Source organism: Paracoccidioides lutzii (genome assembly GCF_000150705.2).
Source record: "Paracoccidioides lutzii Pb01 unplaced genomic scaffold supercont2.11, whole genome shotgun sequence".
In the NCBI taxonomy this organism is placed as follows: Eukaryota; Fungi; Ascomycota; class Eurotiomycetes; order Onygenales; family Ajellomycetaceae; genus Paracoccidioides; species Paracoccidioides lutzii.
This window is the reverse complement of record NW_015440957.1, coordinates 277,079-293,623: the sequence shown is the minus strand read 5'-3', so window position 1 is coordinate 293,623 and position 16,545 is coordinate 277,079. Positions and strand designations below refer to the sequence as shown.

The 16,545-nt window shown below is 45.6% G+C and overlaps 7 protein-coding genes across 7 annotated transcripts; 3 read left to right on the top strand and 4 right to left on the bottom strand.

Moving 5' to 3' along the window:
• Positions 1-587: 587 nt before the first annotated feature.
• PAAG_11868 (hypothetical protein) lies at positions 588-1,007 on the top strand (the record flags this gene model as incomplete). The annotated part of the gene is made up of 1 exon (XM_015847441.1): positions 588-1,007. The coding sequence occupies one exon, from the start codon at positions 588-590 to the stop codon at positions 1,005-1,007; it is 420 nt and encodes a 139-aa protein (XP_015702929.1).
• A 1,418-nt stretch (positions 1,008-2,425) lies between these two features.
• On the bottom strand, positions 2,426-3,178 carry PAAG_04429 (hypothetical protein; the record flags this gene model as incomplete). The annotated part of the gene is made up of 2 exons (XM_015845272.1): positions 2,426-2,701; positions 2,786-3,178. 2 exons carry the CDS (start codon positions 3,176-3,178, stop codon positions 2,426-2,428), a joined length of 669 nt encoding a protein of 222 aa, XP_015699498.1.
• A 2,528-nt stretch (positions 3,179-5,706) lies between these two features.
• On the bottom strand, positions 5,707-7,336 carry PAAG_04427 (hypothetical protein; the record flags this gene model as incomplete). The annotated part of the gene is made up of 2 exons (XM_002793471.1): positions 5,707-7,108; positions 7,263-7,336. 2 exons carry the CDS (start codon positions 7,334-7,336, stop codon positions 5,707-5,709), a joined length of 1,476 nt encoding a protein of 491 aa, XP_002793517.1.
• A 1,051-nt stretch (positions 7,337-8,387) lies between these two features.
• PAAG_04426 (RNA exonuclease) lies at positions 8,388-10,376 on the top strand (the record flags this gene model as incomplete). Its single annotated transcript, XM_002793470.1, has 1 exon — positions 8,388-10,376. The coding sequence occupies one exon, from the start codon at positions 8,388-8,390 to the stop codon at positions 10,374-10,376; it is 1,989 nt and encodes a 662-aa protein (XP_002793516.1).
• Positions 10,377-11,010: 634 nt separating this feature from the next.
• On the bottom strand, positions 11,011-11,594 carry PAAG_04425 (60S ribosomal protein L22; the record flags this gene model as incomplete). The annotated part of the gene is made up of 3 exons (XM_002793469.2): positions 11,011-11,137; positions 11,265-11,461; positions 11,550-11,594. 3 exons carry the CDS (start codon positions 11,592-11,594, stop codon positions 11,011-11,013), a joined length of 369 nt encoding a protein of 122 aa, XP_002793515.2.
• A 2,072-nt stretch (positions 11,595-13,666) lies between these two features.
• On the top strand, positions 13,667-14,379 carry PAAG_04424 (peroxiredoxin HYR1; the record flags this gene model as incomplete). The annotated part of the gene is made up of 2 exons (XM_002793468.2): positions 13,667-13,709; positions 13,814-14,379. The coding sequence occupies 2 exons, from the start codon at positions 13,667-13,669 to the stop codon at positions 14,377-14,379; spliced, it is 609 nt and encodes a 202-aa protein (XP_002793514.1).
• A 686-nt stretch (positions 14,380-15,065) lies between these two features.
• Positions 15,066-16,050, bottom strand: PAAG_04423 (hypothetical protein; the record flags this gene model as incomplete). Its single annotated transcript, XM_015845271.1, has 6 exons — positions 15,066-15,146; positions 15,216-15,365; positions 15,442-15,527; positions 15,604-15,709; positions 15,786-15,919; positions 16,023-16,050. 6 exons carry the CDS (start codon positions 16,048-16,050, stop codon positions 15,066-15,068), a joined length of 585 nt encoding a protein of 194 aa, XP_015699497.1.
• Between the last annotated feature and the right edge of the window lie 495 nt (positions 16,051-16,545).

The following is a 16,545-nucleotide window of genomic DNA, read 5'->3' as shown; positions in this document are numbered from 1 at the left end:
ATTTTATTGTGCAGGAGTAACGGTTATGGGTTCCGTTCATGAAGGTGTTATACCACACCTTCGTCACTTCCATTCCTTGAATTCCATTTCCCCCGCCATTCTTCATTTTTCTCTTCTGTTTTGGCGATACACATCAAGAAAATGCATGGGTGGACAAGATGAGCTCCCCGCATTTGGTTTTTCCTTTTGAGATCAGACGCCACTCTTGATTCTATCCCGTGAGGATGCATCGGTGTTGACCGCATCATATATGTCTTTTTTATACCCTTCCATGCTATCATTTCTTCGATATCCTCAAAATGATCAATCTGGTTATGGCTCATGTATGAAAACTTCCTCTTTCCATTCCCGTCACATGTTTATTTTTCGCAACTTTCCTTCCTTCATTCCATGATGTGAGCACAATTACCAGCTCAAAATTCATAAAGTAAACGCTGAGTATTTGGTCCAGGCTAAAAGCCTGCTGCCATTTGAAATGCCAGAGGTCAAAATCCATCACATATGTTCGCCCTTGCTAATATCGACGCTAGATTTGGTCGGTGTTGCGGTCTGCCTCACGTTTCTCATTAAATATACAATGTTCCTAGATGGACAAACACTCAACAATTACGGTTGGATGGTTTCCTGGGACGATGATAACGAGGCCTTCGATATTATGTATTCGGGGAGAGGCGCTTAGCCCCAGAGATGGTCTGTTGGTTTTGGAAATCCAAAAGGGGATAAAGGAGTTCCTAGTCAATTGCTGTCAGGAAACTCTCCATGACATGGATCCTACCGCGCTAATAGATGGGTATATCCCTGTCCAGCCAGAGCCAGCCATCACGAGGTCCCAACTGAGTGGTTCACCATATCTTCTATTGCTGCAGAGGCCCCATAGCGCGTCCCAGCTAACATTGATTTCGAACGACTCCAGGCCGTGTTCGCAGCAGGGCGTTCCGCTGCTGTCGGCCATCCATATCTTTGTTCTTCGAGAAGATCCCAAGTACTTCTACTGCATCCTGTTATAAACATCGGCAGAATCTACTAGATACGGATAAACAATTTCATCCGGTATTTGGGCTCGGGTCCACAGCTCAGTGTCCAACGGTACCACCAAAGGTCTCATCACGTATGACGCTCTTTTCCACCAAATCGAGAGATTATCTGCTTTACGAGAAAAATATTCCGCCAAAATTTCGCCAAAGGCAAAGTTGCCGGATGTATATATAAAATTTCTCTTGGTGTTTCGACAAATGTCGAAATATGTGACACGATACCAAGAGACGGGAGGGGATATTAACATAAATAGCGTAAGTATCAAACTGTGAGCGGACTTCGAGGGAACCAGTTCCCGCGAAACATATATAGTTGTGTCAGGTCTATCCTCGCTCTAATCCTACTTACTTCATCAGGGAGCCTCAGTGAGCCAGCCTCGTGAGAAAATCTGCTGATAGGTATTTGACATGGAGATGAATTAGTTCTAAAAGGAAGGAGTATAAATTTATAACGAATAGAAATAATGCTGCTTTCGCTCCTGGTGCATGCTGCGTGTCTTTTTGATTCTCATGAGTGTGTGCATCATAAGGGACAATTGACTGTAGTCCCAGATTTCAGCCCTGAAGGTATAGAGTGAAAGTTGTCCTGATACATAAACTTAACAAGGGATAAAATGCTCTGTATGCGAAAGATCAATCAGTAATATATTACGCGACCTTGGGAGCATTCCCCAGTAGCTGGGTGGGGAAAATTCCATCAAAGCAAACTTGGGCATATTCCACGAACAATAACGACCGGTTGAATCCTCGGGTTAACGGTCACACGGGCGAACATCACAGCTGCAATGGCGAGAATGGTACTAGGGGTTAAGAGGCAGCTACATGGCTCATGGTACAAGTATGAGCCATAGCATCACTCATCCAAGCTCGTTTATGGTTGAGTTGGGAGCAGAAGTAAGTCTGTTGGCCATGGGAGTCCAGCTAGTGAAGGGCATTAATGTCCTGTTTCCGGGCAAGAGAGTAAGTAATTTTCTCCTTGGGGAGGTTGCGTTTTTTTCTAGGAATATTGCTGCTGAAGGGAACACGATACCAATGTCCTTTTTTTCTTTCTCTTTTCTTTTCTTTTATATTTTTTATTTTTTTATTTTTTTATTTTCAAAGTTAGAGATCCATGAATGCGTCAGCTCAGCCCTTGGATGCCAAGAGGGCCGATGTGTGGTTAGGGGCGTCCAGGGCAATGGAGTGGGAAAAAGACTGCAATCGTCGTTAAAGGAAAAGGAGGTTATTATATTTTCCATGTACGGAGCATGCCATCTTACCATGACTAGATTCTCGTCAGGGGAAAGTATCCAAAAAATCCCATTACAACCTATTCTAAATTTACACATATAACCAATCTAGATATTATAGTAATTTTACTTAGCTAGCCGCACCTATATCCGTCCGTCCATTTATGTAATATAACCGAGTGATGTCGCCTTCGACAGTCTTGTTAGGCGAAAATCGCGGGAATAGTTCCATCTTCGTATACGCCCCGTCATCACCAGGATCGAATACCAATCATTCTCACATTTGTCGGATTGGCCGTATCCCACGAAGTAAACAGTATCCGGTGCCGAGTCGATGCCATGTGTCTCCTTGCGCCACTGTCGGAGGAGCCATGTGGCAAACAGGAATGTCCCTAGTTGAGGCTTGCCAAATGCAGTTGTCTTGAGTTCCTTCGAGTACTTATGGGAGTACGCTGGCCTCGTCCTTGGGCTCTACTGTCTTGTTTATATCCCATTTTGACACAGCTCCCGCCTGCCCGTTACTTCTTTGAAAAGGGCTCTGACAGATGCTCGCAGGGCTCGCATGCCAATCCGTGTATGTTCACGGGACGTAGACCAAACAACATCGTTGTGGGAGAAGTAGACTGGGGGTCCATCCATCATCAAAGGTTTCGGATCGTGTGCCGATGCGACCGCCTTTGGAGATGCACAGGTCCAGAATGATCTGTTGATCGCCGGCCCAGTCTCTGCTATCAGCGAAAACAAAAATAGCTTCGATGATGGAGGTTTTGAAGTCCCTACACACGAGTTTCTGTATTCCTCATCGGTTAATTTTCGGAAGGGGGTGGTGTCTTGGTTGGTCTTGATGATGTCACCGGGTGTTATGACGTTCTTGAAAGCGTAACTATCCTTCGGCAACGATTCTGAATTTCTCATCCTCTCCGCCAACGACGAGCACGGTATAGTATTTCTCAGCCATCTCTCGCATGGGAGCATGTCCACAGAGTCGATGAAAATAAGAGGCGGTCCCTAATCACCCACATCCATCGTACGTGTCTAAGATCGGGAGAGCTTTTTCTTCTTCCTTTCTTCTATGCTTGCTTTCCTGTGATTTCTTTCTTTAGATCGAAAGCTCCCAGATAAAGTTACGAGAAATGAGAACTGGAGGCTGGAAGGGAAGAAACAGAAAGAAAAAAAAAAAAAAAAAAAAAAAAAAAAAAGGAAAAAAGGGGGCAGGCAGTGTATATATAAATACACAATACGCTTCAACAGACATGGATATATCGCTCCTCCGTAGTAACAGCAGTATTATTCATACCATTCTGTACCACTCCGCCCAGCAGTTGAACCCGCTCCCACAGACCCACTATCAACCTAGTAAATACAGCACATCATGATTACTGCGTAGTGCGTACAGTCACAGCGCGGAGAAAGGAACATGGAGTAGAGTTCTGACTCGGCTTTGAATATCGAGCATTTGGTGTAGCCCATGACTGGGGAGGCTGGGGTCGGTTGAGCTCTATTTTTCTTCTGAGTCGAAGCAGTCACAGACAAAACAATTCGATATCAACGGGGGACAGGTCTCGCTCACATGCCCGATATGGAGGAGAGGGTTAGCTGCAGCGCAAGGAGCGGAGAAAAGTGATTGCGCACAGTGGATGAAATAGTGGATGGCGCCAAGATTGGTCGCATGAGGTTGTTTTAGGGTGCAATCATCTTGTTCGATGCAACTTGCAATAATTTATCTGGAAGGTCACCCCATGACGTCATCATAAACAGAGGAATTTTAAAGCCAGGGGAACCCCCCTGTCGTTCTCCGGAACGCTAAAACCAGCCTTCACTAAGCTAAGCCAAATACAGTTCAAGTCCTTCCCCTGTTGCCAAGGCGCGCTTCGCGATTATTACCCCCGAATCTGCTTCTCGGCGAACAACGTCATCGTGAACGTCCGATGGAGAGAGTTTCTCCTCAATTCCGCTTCATTTGCCCATCTTCATTTTTTCCCATCAAACCTCTGCAGATGAGAGACCAATAGTCAGAGTGGGAGCTGAATGCTTTTCAGAGGGTGGATATTCTAGGCAAAGCGGGTTAAGTTAAAGTCACAAAATCCGTTTTGTAAAAGAAGGGATTTCGATCCAATTCATTCGTCATTATTTAGTCTTTACTCTCCAACTTTGATATCTTGCTAATGCGTTGTGGAATCCGTTGTTTCACGATATCGTAGCTTGTGATGTGTAATATAGCAAATTGCCGAAAACAGGGTCAACGTGAGACCTTGTTCCTAACTTTCCCGTGGGGAGCGAGGGAGCCTAGTACCCTATCAGTATCTGCAATATCATTCTTCAGATAGCAGATTAGCCAGCCAATGGGAAAGAGAGCAAAAGGGGAAGAGAACAAACCAATAAGAAACAGTGGCATTAAACGGAGGATGTGGAACGGGTAGAATTGGTTTGCCCGGGTAGCCCTCAACTATTACTATCTTCACTATGCATATGATCTTCTCGATAGTGTCAGTATCAGCATGCGTTGCAAGGATGGAAATATGTTTGTCATAAGCATTTCAGTTCAGTCAGCAAAGAGTCAACGAAAAATCTAAATCTTGTTAGATGAATTATGCGAGGCGAAGTAATGAAGGAGCTGGTAACCATCATAGACGCGAAAAAGGAGATATTTTTGTCAAGATATTGATACTCCAGGATTGCTATCAGCTCAAGCAGCAGAAAATATATATATACAAAATACTGAGTGAAGCTCAGGAGGTTAACATGTGTATGTTGTGGGCCTTGGATCTACCTATGGATGTAAGAATGTCTATCATTAAAAAGTACTGGAAGTCAAAAGGACAAGAAAATTTCGCATAAACCAATCTTGATAAAAGGGAAAGTTGAGCAAAATGACGGAAGCGAAAATGACAGCAATGATCGAAACACTAATGGAGCAAACGGCCGATCGCGTTCACAAGCGCCTTCAGGGATGGTATCTTGACACCCAACATGCAATGGCAGTTATTTTCTCCCTAGCTTCAAAGAAAATGATTCGGCGCAGTTCGAGAAAAGAATTTTGAAAAAGAGAGAAAGAATGGAATCAGTGGCGAAAACTTGATCTTCAGCTCCGAAAGAGTTCGCAAATCTCCATGGGACATTCATGCTGGTTTCTTAGTGCTGGCGAATTAAAAATGTATCCATATGGGAAGTGACCTGACGGGCAACAGCTGGAGAATTCCCCAAGCCCCAACAGGCCATACGAATGATGCCTTGGCCAGGACAAGACAATAAGAAAGCGAATGATGTAAGCCAGCGGTCCTTTACATCGGCGCACGTGTTGTACCCCGACCTGTCTTATGTTTTTCCTCTCCACTCCGTCCCACTCCTCCCATGTTCCATAACCCTCCTTCTCCACTTCTTCCTCCGGTTTTTTAAAACCAGACAATGTTAACGAGCTAAGAGGAAATTGGGGCGATTATCCGTCAAGCGCAAAACTCGTTCTCCAGCCAGTGACTTATCACAATCTTTCCTTCGTCGAAGTTCTTCTTCGGCATCCTCACGATGATAGCCGCGTGGCTATGAGTAGCATTGTGGATATGCACCGGGTATTTCCGGAACCCAATAGAATTCAGGCTGTCGATTATCTCGAATTGTAAAGGTGTTAGCGCCAAAGTGCGGAAATCGAGAATGCCGCTTTGGGTTTCAGTTGAAGAGTTTGCGGCATGAGGAGAACAAAAAGAAGCAGAAGAAACTGGAAATGAAGTAGATCGCTTAACAATACGGCTGCTGCATTCCTCGTTCAGAATCATTTGCGATGGAATGCTGCTGTGTGACTGTTCTATTATCGGTATGAATGACGATTGGGTTTGTTTAGCTGGGGAAGATGTACCCTCAGCCATGCCACCACCTTCGCCGCCAAGAAGGTATTCCGGTTTTTGGGCGGCATTTACTATCTCATACATATCTTCCACAGCATTCTGCATTTCTTCCACGATCAACGGGACTTTGTATGAGCCAAAAAACACGCCAGCTTTGCCTTCTTCATGGATTCGAATGCGCCTCTGACTGCGAAGAGTCTGGATCCCAGCGTTAATGAGGTAAAGAAGCGATGCAATCGGCACGAAGATACATAGAAACAGGTAGAGTGGGAGGTCAGCGAAAAATGACTTGCTCTGATCAAATATCCATGTGCGGAAGGGCGCCGACTCCTCCTCTTTTAGAGTAACATACTTATCAGGGTTCACAATAACTGGTGAGTAACCCAGCGCATAATTTATATCGTACTTATCTAGTTGAATAAAGGGATCAGTTTTCGATATGGCCGTCGTATAAAAAACAGTCGCCCTATCATTGACGATATTTGCGTAAAGGCTTCGATGACGAAACTTTGCCAGTCCCAACATAAATATACTGCCTGGAGTTGCCATGACGCTAAGTAGTGGCTTGCCTGTGTCTCGGAATGAATCGATCATGAAGAGTTGACGCCCAGATGCCGAGATTGTTCTCGCACCAAGGACATTCCAAAAGTGGCTCTTCCTCGCTGGACTTCTTACACCTACATGTGGAGATGCAAAAGTTGTAAAATTAATAGGTTGCAGTTTATCAAAATAGCCCTTCGAATATAGAAGCCCAATCGCATACCGAGCGATTAGTCCACCCAAGGAGTAGCCCACCATGCTCAGTTTCCGAATATCGTAACCTTGGCTTTCTAAACTTTCAAGGGCCTCTTCGACCTCGTGGGCGACACGCTCTCCACCACGCTCAATTCCATCGTAAGTGAGTGACCCAGCGTTACGCTTCACGGCCAGAATGTAGAGCTTATCTACATGCTTTTCTCGCAAGGCACCCGCGATATAGTCAAAATGGGAAGGATTACCATGCAACCTAGTCAACTAAATGTTAGCCCATTAGTTCTGAAGGAGCCTAGCTAGATATAAATTAGAGCCGCTGGAGAATCAAGAAATTAATCAACATAAAAACCAAGATAAGTAACTATATGAACTCTAATAGTTACATCCTCCAACAGAGGGCAACTCACCCATGAACGAGGACGCAGAGATGATCTGCATTCTTCTTGTTAGCTGGCGGATAGGGCCTAACTTCTTCCTCCATTGCAATGGAACCTCACACTGCTAGGATGAGAGAAGAAAATGAACGAGAAAAGATTTGGTGAAGGCGGCGTGTTGATTATAGGAGACTATTTTTATGTTCGCCTTCCTTATCGGCAATAACCAGTTGCAGTTTGCATTGTTTGCTTCCCGATTGGCGTTTTAACTTTACCGTTAGAACGGGCTGAACGGTGTTGACACGTGACGGCGAGCTTCAACGCAAGCTTCCAAAGTTTTAACCTCAAAACAGCCTTGAAACTCTCAGGCACCACGGCAAAGTTCTTCTCATTAAGCTCCTCAGTTGCTACACGGCACTGCGTCATTTGAACCAACCAGCAGGCCCATGCCAGTCAAACATACGGACTTTTGTCGAATCTCGCCGCACCCGGCGGCCAGTCTTTCACATAGGTGTCGAAATCAGCTTGATATGGGCAACTTCGGAACTCTTGAAGGGCCAAGTAAGGAACCACGTAAAGGAGGGTTGACCTTATAGGTTTAGCCACGAGGGTTAACCGGAATAAAAGCTCCTGTCTCATTCACATGTTTCGGAAAGGAACTGTGTGTATCAGTGCCACCACCCAGAATCAACTAGCTGCATCGCATCCGCACTTGTCCCGTGCTCGGGTCATATCATCTTATTCTTTAACGTCTTTGACAATTACGTCTCGTTTAAGGTCTACGCCAACGACACACCTCCCAAGCTACTTATATCGCTCCGGACTGGTTTAACATTTGGGTTACCGAAAAAAAGGACCCATTGGACGCGTCAATACTTTTTTTCATGCCCCAAGTCATTTGGAACCACGAATGAAGGAGAATACTTTTAAACTATCACAAATCTTGGGGCTGTCTCCAATAAACTCTTTTCCTGGTTTAAGTGTTAGTTAAACCTTATAACCTCTGCATCTGACACTGAACAAAGAAGCTTGAGAATGAAACATTGTATCTCAGCTTCATACAATATATTCATACTCCTCTCACCTTTGTAGAAAAGATCACCAGGAAGGAGCAATATTTGGCCCTCTATAAACACACCACAGGAGTGGATTAACATCATGTTTAATCATCTAGGGCTTTTCAAAGATGTTCTTTGTCCTGAGGGCAGCCGCTGTGTGCTCCTGAATTGCATTTTCTCTCATGCAGACAAAGAATCCGTCCCTGTGCCTGTTGCTCCTTTGCCAGCTTCGACTCCTGTACCCGAGAACGTAGCTCCAGCTACTGCAGCGGACGAGGGACCTGTCCGAAAGCGAAGGCGAGTAGACGCTACAACTGAGACTAAACCTCCACTTCCATCCAGTGTTAAAAAGGAAACAAGATCAGAAAATACACGAGATGTGGTTGTGAGAGAACGTCAAGAAGATGGAAAATCAACTTACCACTTGTATCGTGAAAATGCTCAAACTCTACGATCTGTAACAAAAGCAGTTTCCCCGCCTCCAGTTTCTCGTCGATCAACATCCGAGGTCACTCAAGGAAAGACACCCATCTCATCGCGCTCCGAAACCGTGAAGCCAACTGCTGTGAAAAATGGGACAACTTCTCACCAGAGACAGGTGAAAAAGGAGCCGCTAAACCCGAGAACCATTTCTAAATCTCCTGCATCGCATTCAGTTCGCATGGCCATTCTTACCAAGCTGCATAATGCCATGGTCAAGCTCAATAAACAAGTTATCGAAAAGGGCGATCCGTCCAAGAAAACTCTGATTTTGTCTGCTGATGAGGTCGTGGCAATGGCCTTAGATGAAGAGGAAAAGGCAGCAAAGGACCATTATTCTGTATATGCCAACGTTATCAAACTCCGTATTACAAAACTCATGAAGATGACCAGAGAAGAGTGGGAAGACAACGTGACGAAATATATTGTTACGAAATTCGCCCTGCCAACATCGGCAGCAGAGGATTCTACTAAAAAGCTGGAGGAGGATATATCCACGGGTCTGAGCACTCGAGAAGAAATAGCCATCCTTTCAAAGTTAAATGCGTCTCATGAAGTCCTACGCAAGGCTGGATATGTCACCACCCTTCCAACTAATGGGGAAATCGCAGAGGCCAAGCGCGGCGCCGAAGCAGCTCAGGGATGGGAACTATGCGAGCGCTGCAATGGAAGATTCCAAGTTTTCCCAGGCCGAAGGGAAGATGGTCTTTTAGCTACTGGAGGGCCTTGCACGTATCATCACGCAAAACCAATTCGACCACAGAAACAGAAAACAGACCTCATTACTGGCCACAGGGAATCATACTACCCATGCTGCAAGGAGACAGTTGGGACATCTGCCGGATGCACAAAAGCCGAATGGCATGTCTTCAAGGTATCAGAGGTTAAACGCCTTGCTGCCATTCTCCAGTTCAAGGAAACCCCCCGACAACCAAATAAACCTACACCTCCCCCAGTATGCTTTGACTGCGAAATGGGTTATACTACTCTAGGCCTTGAGCTCATCCGTCTTACAGCTATCTCATGGCCACAAGGGGAAAAGGTCCTTGACATTCTAGTAAAACCTATCGGGGAAATCCTAGACCTGAATTCTCGCTATTCTGGCGTCCGCCCAGAGCATTTCGCCAACGCTACACCTTACAACGCCAAGAAACCGCCATCATCGTCCCAGCTTTCTTTTATGGACAACAACAACCACAGCGGCATCCCTCCATCGCTCCCCGTCGTCGACTCCCCCCACGCTGCCCGTGCCCTCCTCTTCCAACACCTCCAACCTGAAACCCCTTTAATCGGGCACGCGCTCGAAAACGACCTGAAAGCATGCCGCATCATCCACCCCACCATCGTCGACAGTGCACTGCTATACCCACACCCGGGAGGTCTGCCATACCGCTTTGGCCTGCGGGCACTAACGAGCAAATTCCTTGGTCGCCATATACAGACTCACGGCGGCGAGATGGGGCATGATTCTATGGAGGATGCGAAGGCGACGGGCGACTTGGTTAGGGTTAAGGTGAGGGAGACGTGGGGGGCGTTGAAGAGGGCTGGGTATTCGTTTGAGAATGGGAAGTTAGTGGAGCCGCATGAAAGTGGGGCGGTACTGGGGTGAAGATGAATGGTGGTGTTCTGGGGCATGGAGCGCGGGTGAAGAAGAGGGAGGAGGTTGGGGGTGGGGGGGGGGGGGAATGTGAGAAGCGATAGACGCTTGATCCTCATTTTGGTTGCGGGGATATTTTTGCATGGGCTGCGTTTGTCTAGAGACCGCTTGTGCCGTTACATGACTTATTTTTCGGGGCTGATTTTGGCTGCTTATTTTCTATCTGTTCATAACACACAAGGACAATTATCATTTGTTGCAAGACTGCAACCCTCATGTGTCCGGTTATCCTGCTGCTACACGTCCAATGCCGCTCAAAAGACAAGTTTACGAATACTGTTAAGTTCGAAGAGCACAATTAAGGGAAAAACTGGAGATGGATATACTGCGAAACCCTACACCGGGAATAAAATTCGATTTCCTGGATTTAGTGAGATCCCTATCACGTAGTTGAAGAAAGGATTGTGCAATGTTTTCTTTCTTTAAAAAGAAAACCAACCTAAACTCCACTTAAAGATATAAACGTAGAGTATATCACGGCATCCATTCATCATCAAAGATAAGCGATGCCTAGGTTTGCACAACCGCATCAAACCCCATCCACCCCTTTTTTGAAACCCAAAATGCAGAATCTGATTCCTCAAACCTAATCCTCATCCTCATCTGCCCCGTCATTGACGACGTTGTAGAAGCGCAGCTCATATACACCCTTGGAGGTGGAGACGACACGCAGCCAATCGCGCAGCTGTTGCTTCTTGAGGAATTTCTTCGTCCTACACACAGTATTCAGTCAGCATCCACCTACATTTGGGGAGGGCGGTAAATTCCGCAAAATGCCAGGCCAGATACAGCCCTAGAGACACATGTGACTGTGGCATGGGAAATGGATGAAAAACGTACAGGTACTTCAAATACCGTCCAGAGAAAGGAATGTGTGTGACAACCTCGATCTTGCCATCTCCGACCTGGGAGATCTGGATGGAATCGCCAAGGTTGCCAACGCGGCCCTCAACCTTGATCTTGTCGTGCAGGAACTTCTCGAAGGCGGATACATCGAAGATTTTGTCGTTGGCGGGTTGGGAGGCGTTGATGATGTACTGTTTGCCATTTGGCGTTGGTTAGAGGATCGCATTGGAGGCGAAAGGAGGAGGGGGTTTGTTTGCACATGGAATGTATATAACATACCTTTTTCGTCACCTTCTGAGGCTTGCGGGCCTGTACTTTTGACATCACGAGAGGGTTGTTGGTTAGCCTACTGTTCCTGACACTCCTTCTCCGGGTGATAAAAGAGGTATTAATCCTTTTACAATCACTTGATACCAGTTCTGTTTTGCTTCTCTCCAGCTCTCCATCCATTCACCCCTCCATCATCCATCCTTTACCATGTACATGATAAAAGAGGAGAGGGACGGAGCAGAGGGAAAACGGCAAAAAGAAACCGGTTATCAAGGGGAAACGACAAAGCGGTTTGAGGTCGCAAGGCAGAGACATACAGTTTGAGGAGCCATTGTGAATTAGCGGAGGATGAGGATGATGTGGAATAGATCCGTGATGAGAGGCCGCAAAGAGGTCGATATCCTGCGGTATTCTTGTTGGAATCAGATATAATGTTTTTGGAGATTGGATGAAGTTTGCGAGTTGTTGATTAACAACGGGGGGGGGGGCATGTGGGATGAAAACTCTTGGCATCGAGTTGTGGAAGTTAATTAGGGTTAGGGTTATTGTGTCATGTGACTCACTCAGATGGTCAGTACAGCGACCATTGGAAATAGATGGAGCCCCACCCTTAATTACATATTCGGCTGATGGCATTTTGATATCTAGTAGCCTGTATGTTTTCCCAAAATACGATATTGATGCGTGCATTCATGGGTAATCACAAGCCTTACTATTGATTCATACATCATGTTGGACTGGACTGAACTAAGACAGAACTTACGGATTTTGAACACGGATGTTGAACATTCACTATTATCCTGCTCCGTAGGTGATGCAAAAATCCCGGAACAGCTGATTTCTGCAAATGCCATCCTCGCATGACCCATCTAACCGGTCATCAAATGCTCAAGGCAGTACTTCATCCAAGGAGTATCAGATCTGAATCTTTTAATCTTCTTACGTGACGTATCATTTGTCAGCCCTGACACCGTGTGATTGGTGGGTTGGACGAAGAGCGAATCAGCCTGCGAAGAGGTGTGTTTTTGGAGTTTCGGGCCGACCCCAATAGCAAAGTATAGTATAAATACCTTTTGAGACAGACAAATGAGTCATCTGATTGCAGAATGTTTGGACGTGAGTGATCAAAGATTTCTAATCATGTGGCGGACCTTTTTCTTCTTGAAGCTACGTGAGTTTTTACATATCTAGCCCGCAACATACCGACTCATGGGAAGTTGCGGAGCATCCAGCGTTGGGAGTTGCGGTTGGTTTAACTATAACCAGGGCAATCTCGATTGTGGTCTCGCGTCACGAAAAGTTTTTGGTACGTTCGATTAGCTTTGGGGCACTCGGGAGGGATGAAGAAATCTGTCCGTTCCCTTCGAGGAGTTATCTCCGAGAAATTATTCTTAGTAGTACAGTGAGGAAAGGTTTGATCAAACTACACGCCACGATGACGAAAGGCTTCCCTGGAACCGAGGGAGGTTGGGCATTATATTAAGTGTCAGCCACTTCCGAGTGGGTCTTGGATGAGGCTCCCCTTAAATTAACTATTATTGGCACTCTGTTGACACAACTCACCTTGATGGCGAGATATTCCAGAAATGGGGGGCTAACCCAACCGTATAGTTCGGATTTTTTTGAGTCGAACGCATTATTTATATATTCTTGGAAGCTCTGCTCTTCCGAGGAATTCCATATATTAATCATACGGTACATGATGGACTACACAGTCAGTCTAATAATAGTAGTTCTATGGAAATCAAGCATTAACCAGTTAGTTTAACTTATATTAGGGATATTAGTAAGAGCATTTGAACCAAGGTTCCACCGGGGCATCATCATCAGCCATCAGCACCTTCCAAAGTTCGTCATTCCTTGCTTGGCTGCGGGTTAGCTGAGTAACGGTAACTGACTACTTGAGCGGTTCCTTCCCCCGCCACCACCCCATCAACATCAACATCAACCAAACCATCGGCTTTTATATCTCTATACCCACCTTTCCGAACTGGAGATTCTTATTTTATTTGCTACATTTCCCTTAACGTTCCCGCATTACGACAGCCGCCAAAGTGTTTCGTACTAGGCCTATCTCAACTGTTTCCATAGCAAAGTATCTTAAAAAGAGACCTCGCCCAGTCGTCATGTCCTCTGCCACTTCTTTCTACGACTTCCAGCCGCTAGACAGTACGTGAAAACATCTATCCACCCAAGAGATAACAGATCCGGAAGAAAAGGGAAAAGTTAATGAATTCAGAACAAGGAGAGAGAAATTCTAACGTTCCAAACAGAAAAGGGCGAACCCTTCCCCCTGACTGGCCTCAAAGGCAAAGTCGTCCTCATCGTTAACACCGCCTCCAAATGCGGCTTCACTCCACAATTCAAGGGTCTCGAATCCCTCTACACCTCCCTCTCGACTACCTACCCTGGTAAATTCACCATCATCGGCTTTCCCTGCAACCAATTCGGCTCGCAGGAGCCAGGAACCAATGACGAAATCCAATCCTTTTGCTCCGCCAACTACGGCGTCACGTTCCCTGTCCTGAGCAAAGTCGACGTGAACGGCGAAAACGCGGCCCCTCTGTGGAAATGGCTCAAGTCTGAGATGCCCGGTATCATGGGCATGAAGCGTGTGAAGTGGAACTTTGAGAAGTTTTTGGTCAGTGCGGATGGAAAGGTTGTCCATCGTTGGGCGAGCTTTACGAAGCCTGAGTCGCTGAGACATGCGATTGAGAAGGAGATCCATAAGGCCGAGGGACAACCTGCGGAACAGGAACCAGCTACCGAGGTTCCGACGGTGAAACCTGAAGAGCAACGTCCTGAGGCTTCACAACCTTCTCAGCCTTCGCAGCTGTGATTGTGTGTGGTTTTGCCGAGTTGAAAGGACAGTTGCGTCTTGGATATAAGATGTTTCAAGATTCCCCATAGATGGCGGATGGCGTATTGTGGATGGTATTGTCTTCTCCGCCATTCTTCTCTTTTCTTTTTTTCTTTTTTCTTTTTTCTTTTTTCCTTTTTTTTTTTTTTTTGTTGGCTTTAGTTTACATGTTGATATGCATTTCCTCTGGAGGAATTTCGGGGCGTTTGTTAATTTATTCTTATGCCAGACCCCCTTTCCCCCAAGAAAAGGACCGGGCGGTTCACTACCCCATTCAGCATTCTTAACACACTGTATCAGAAGATTCCTCGTCGTGTTCATTGTTTTGTTTTGTTTTTGTATACATATTTTGTTGTAATGTTGTGTCTTGTTCCCCCTTTCCTCTCCCCTAATGTATGTGTCTGTTTCTGCTCCATCCTCAAACTTTCATGATACCGAAGATTCGTCTGGTTTTTATAGAATTATCAAAACACAAACGCAAATTGCATGTATAATTATACCAAGTTTAATTTTTAATTTTTTTTTAATTTATTTTTATTTTAATTTCTTATTCCGAATCGGATCGTTTGTTAATTAACGGCACTGTTTCCCATTTTATCTATAGGTGTATATACCTATGGATGCACATACATCTTGTTTTCATTTTAGATTCAAAACCCATTCATTCACTCATTCCCAGCTGCAGAAGGCTTGGGGACCAAATTTCGGAGAGCCAGGTCATACACGACGTCTTCGACTTTCTTAACCTGTTCACCAGAGTTAGAAAGGACTGAGTGGATGATGTCAAAGCTCGGTAAAAATAGGAAAGGGCATACGTTATATTTAATCCCATCGAACCTCTTGCGCAGACTGTCGTTTTTCAGATTCAGCAGCTGGAAGCCGGCAAAGAGCTCTGAGACGAACTTGCTAATCTGTAGCGGACGAGAGTAGTCTCCCAGCGTTACTGAGTTGACGGCTAGCCGGCTCTGGCGCATCGTGGGGTGTTTAATGGATGGTTTTGACTTTTTTGCGGAGAGAGAGAGTGGAGGGGGGGGAACATACCAGCTCCTCAATGAGCGATATCAAGGCTTGCAAATAGTCTTCGATGGATAGGTGGAAGGAATCTTGGTCCTTGAGGTTGACGGGGACTGTGGCTGTCATTTAGCAAATATATTTTAGAAATGTTGGGTGGAATGTAGAAGATGAAAAGTAACATAGACCTACCACCCAAAAACTGCCCAACCTCCTCAATCGTCAAGAAGCCCTTTGCTTTCTCATCGCGCGCGTCTTTCAAGCCACCTAGCCATGCGCAGAATTGGATGGTGAATACCTTGTTGACATGTTAGACAAGGTCACGTGGTTGACCAAGAGACGCAGATTAATAACGATGGATATGGGAGGCTGACCAGATTCTGCAACTCGCGACTCCAGATGTGGTGATACTTGTAGAAGGGGTGTTTGGATGCGACTGAGACAAGATGAGTGACATCTTCCTTTTGCGCGTGGATTTCTTGAGATGCTTCAACGAGGAACGGGGTTACTGTGAATGTTTTATTCGATTAGAATGTCTAGTAAGGGAACATAGGAATGGAGGAGATGAAGTTTTTTTTTTTTTGGTTTCAGAGGTTCTGTATGTGTGATACAGGCTGCCCTGCTGACCTGCGCATGCATAACAAGCACAACTTCGGGTAAACAAGTGATCAGCAGAAAAACTTTGCAGTTGCGCAGATAGATATGTTTTTCCAACGTCATCGAGGCCCCCCTCCAATCAAGGAAAAGTATACATGACGTTCGTATGAAACGATTTCAATGACCAGTGTGTATTCCGTGGCGGCAAACAAAAAAGATATGCTTATATAAAATGGCATTTTGAGCATGAATATCAAACTTGGGGCGAAGTTGTAACGCACACTGGTCTGATGGGGTTGAATGAGCTCGCGATAATATGGCTAGGATTGATCGACCTGTTCGACCAGACGAGAAGACACCAGGTCAGCTCAATGCCAAATAATAATGCTCGACATATTTATGTATATCAAGTGAGGTTTTTCAGGAGAATTCATTCAAGCCTGCAAGTTAAATCATATCCACCTCCCATGGGCGCTGAGTGCTGGTGGTCTACGGCGAATATATCTCTATTGGCTTGTAGAGACGGGAAAGTGAGAA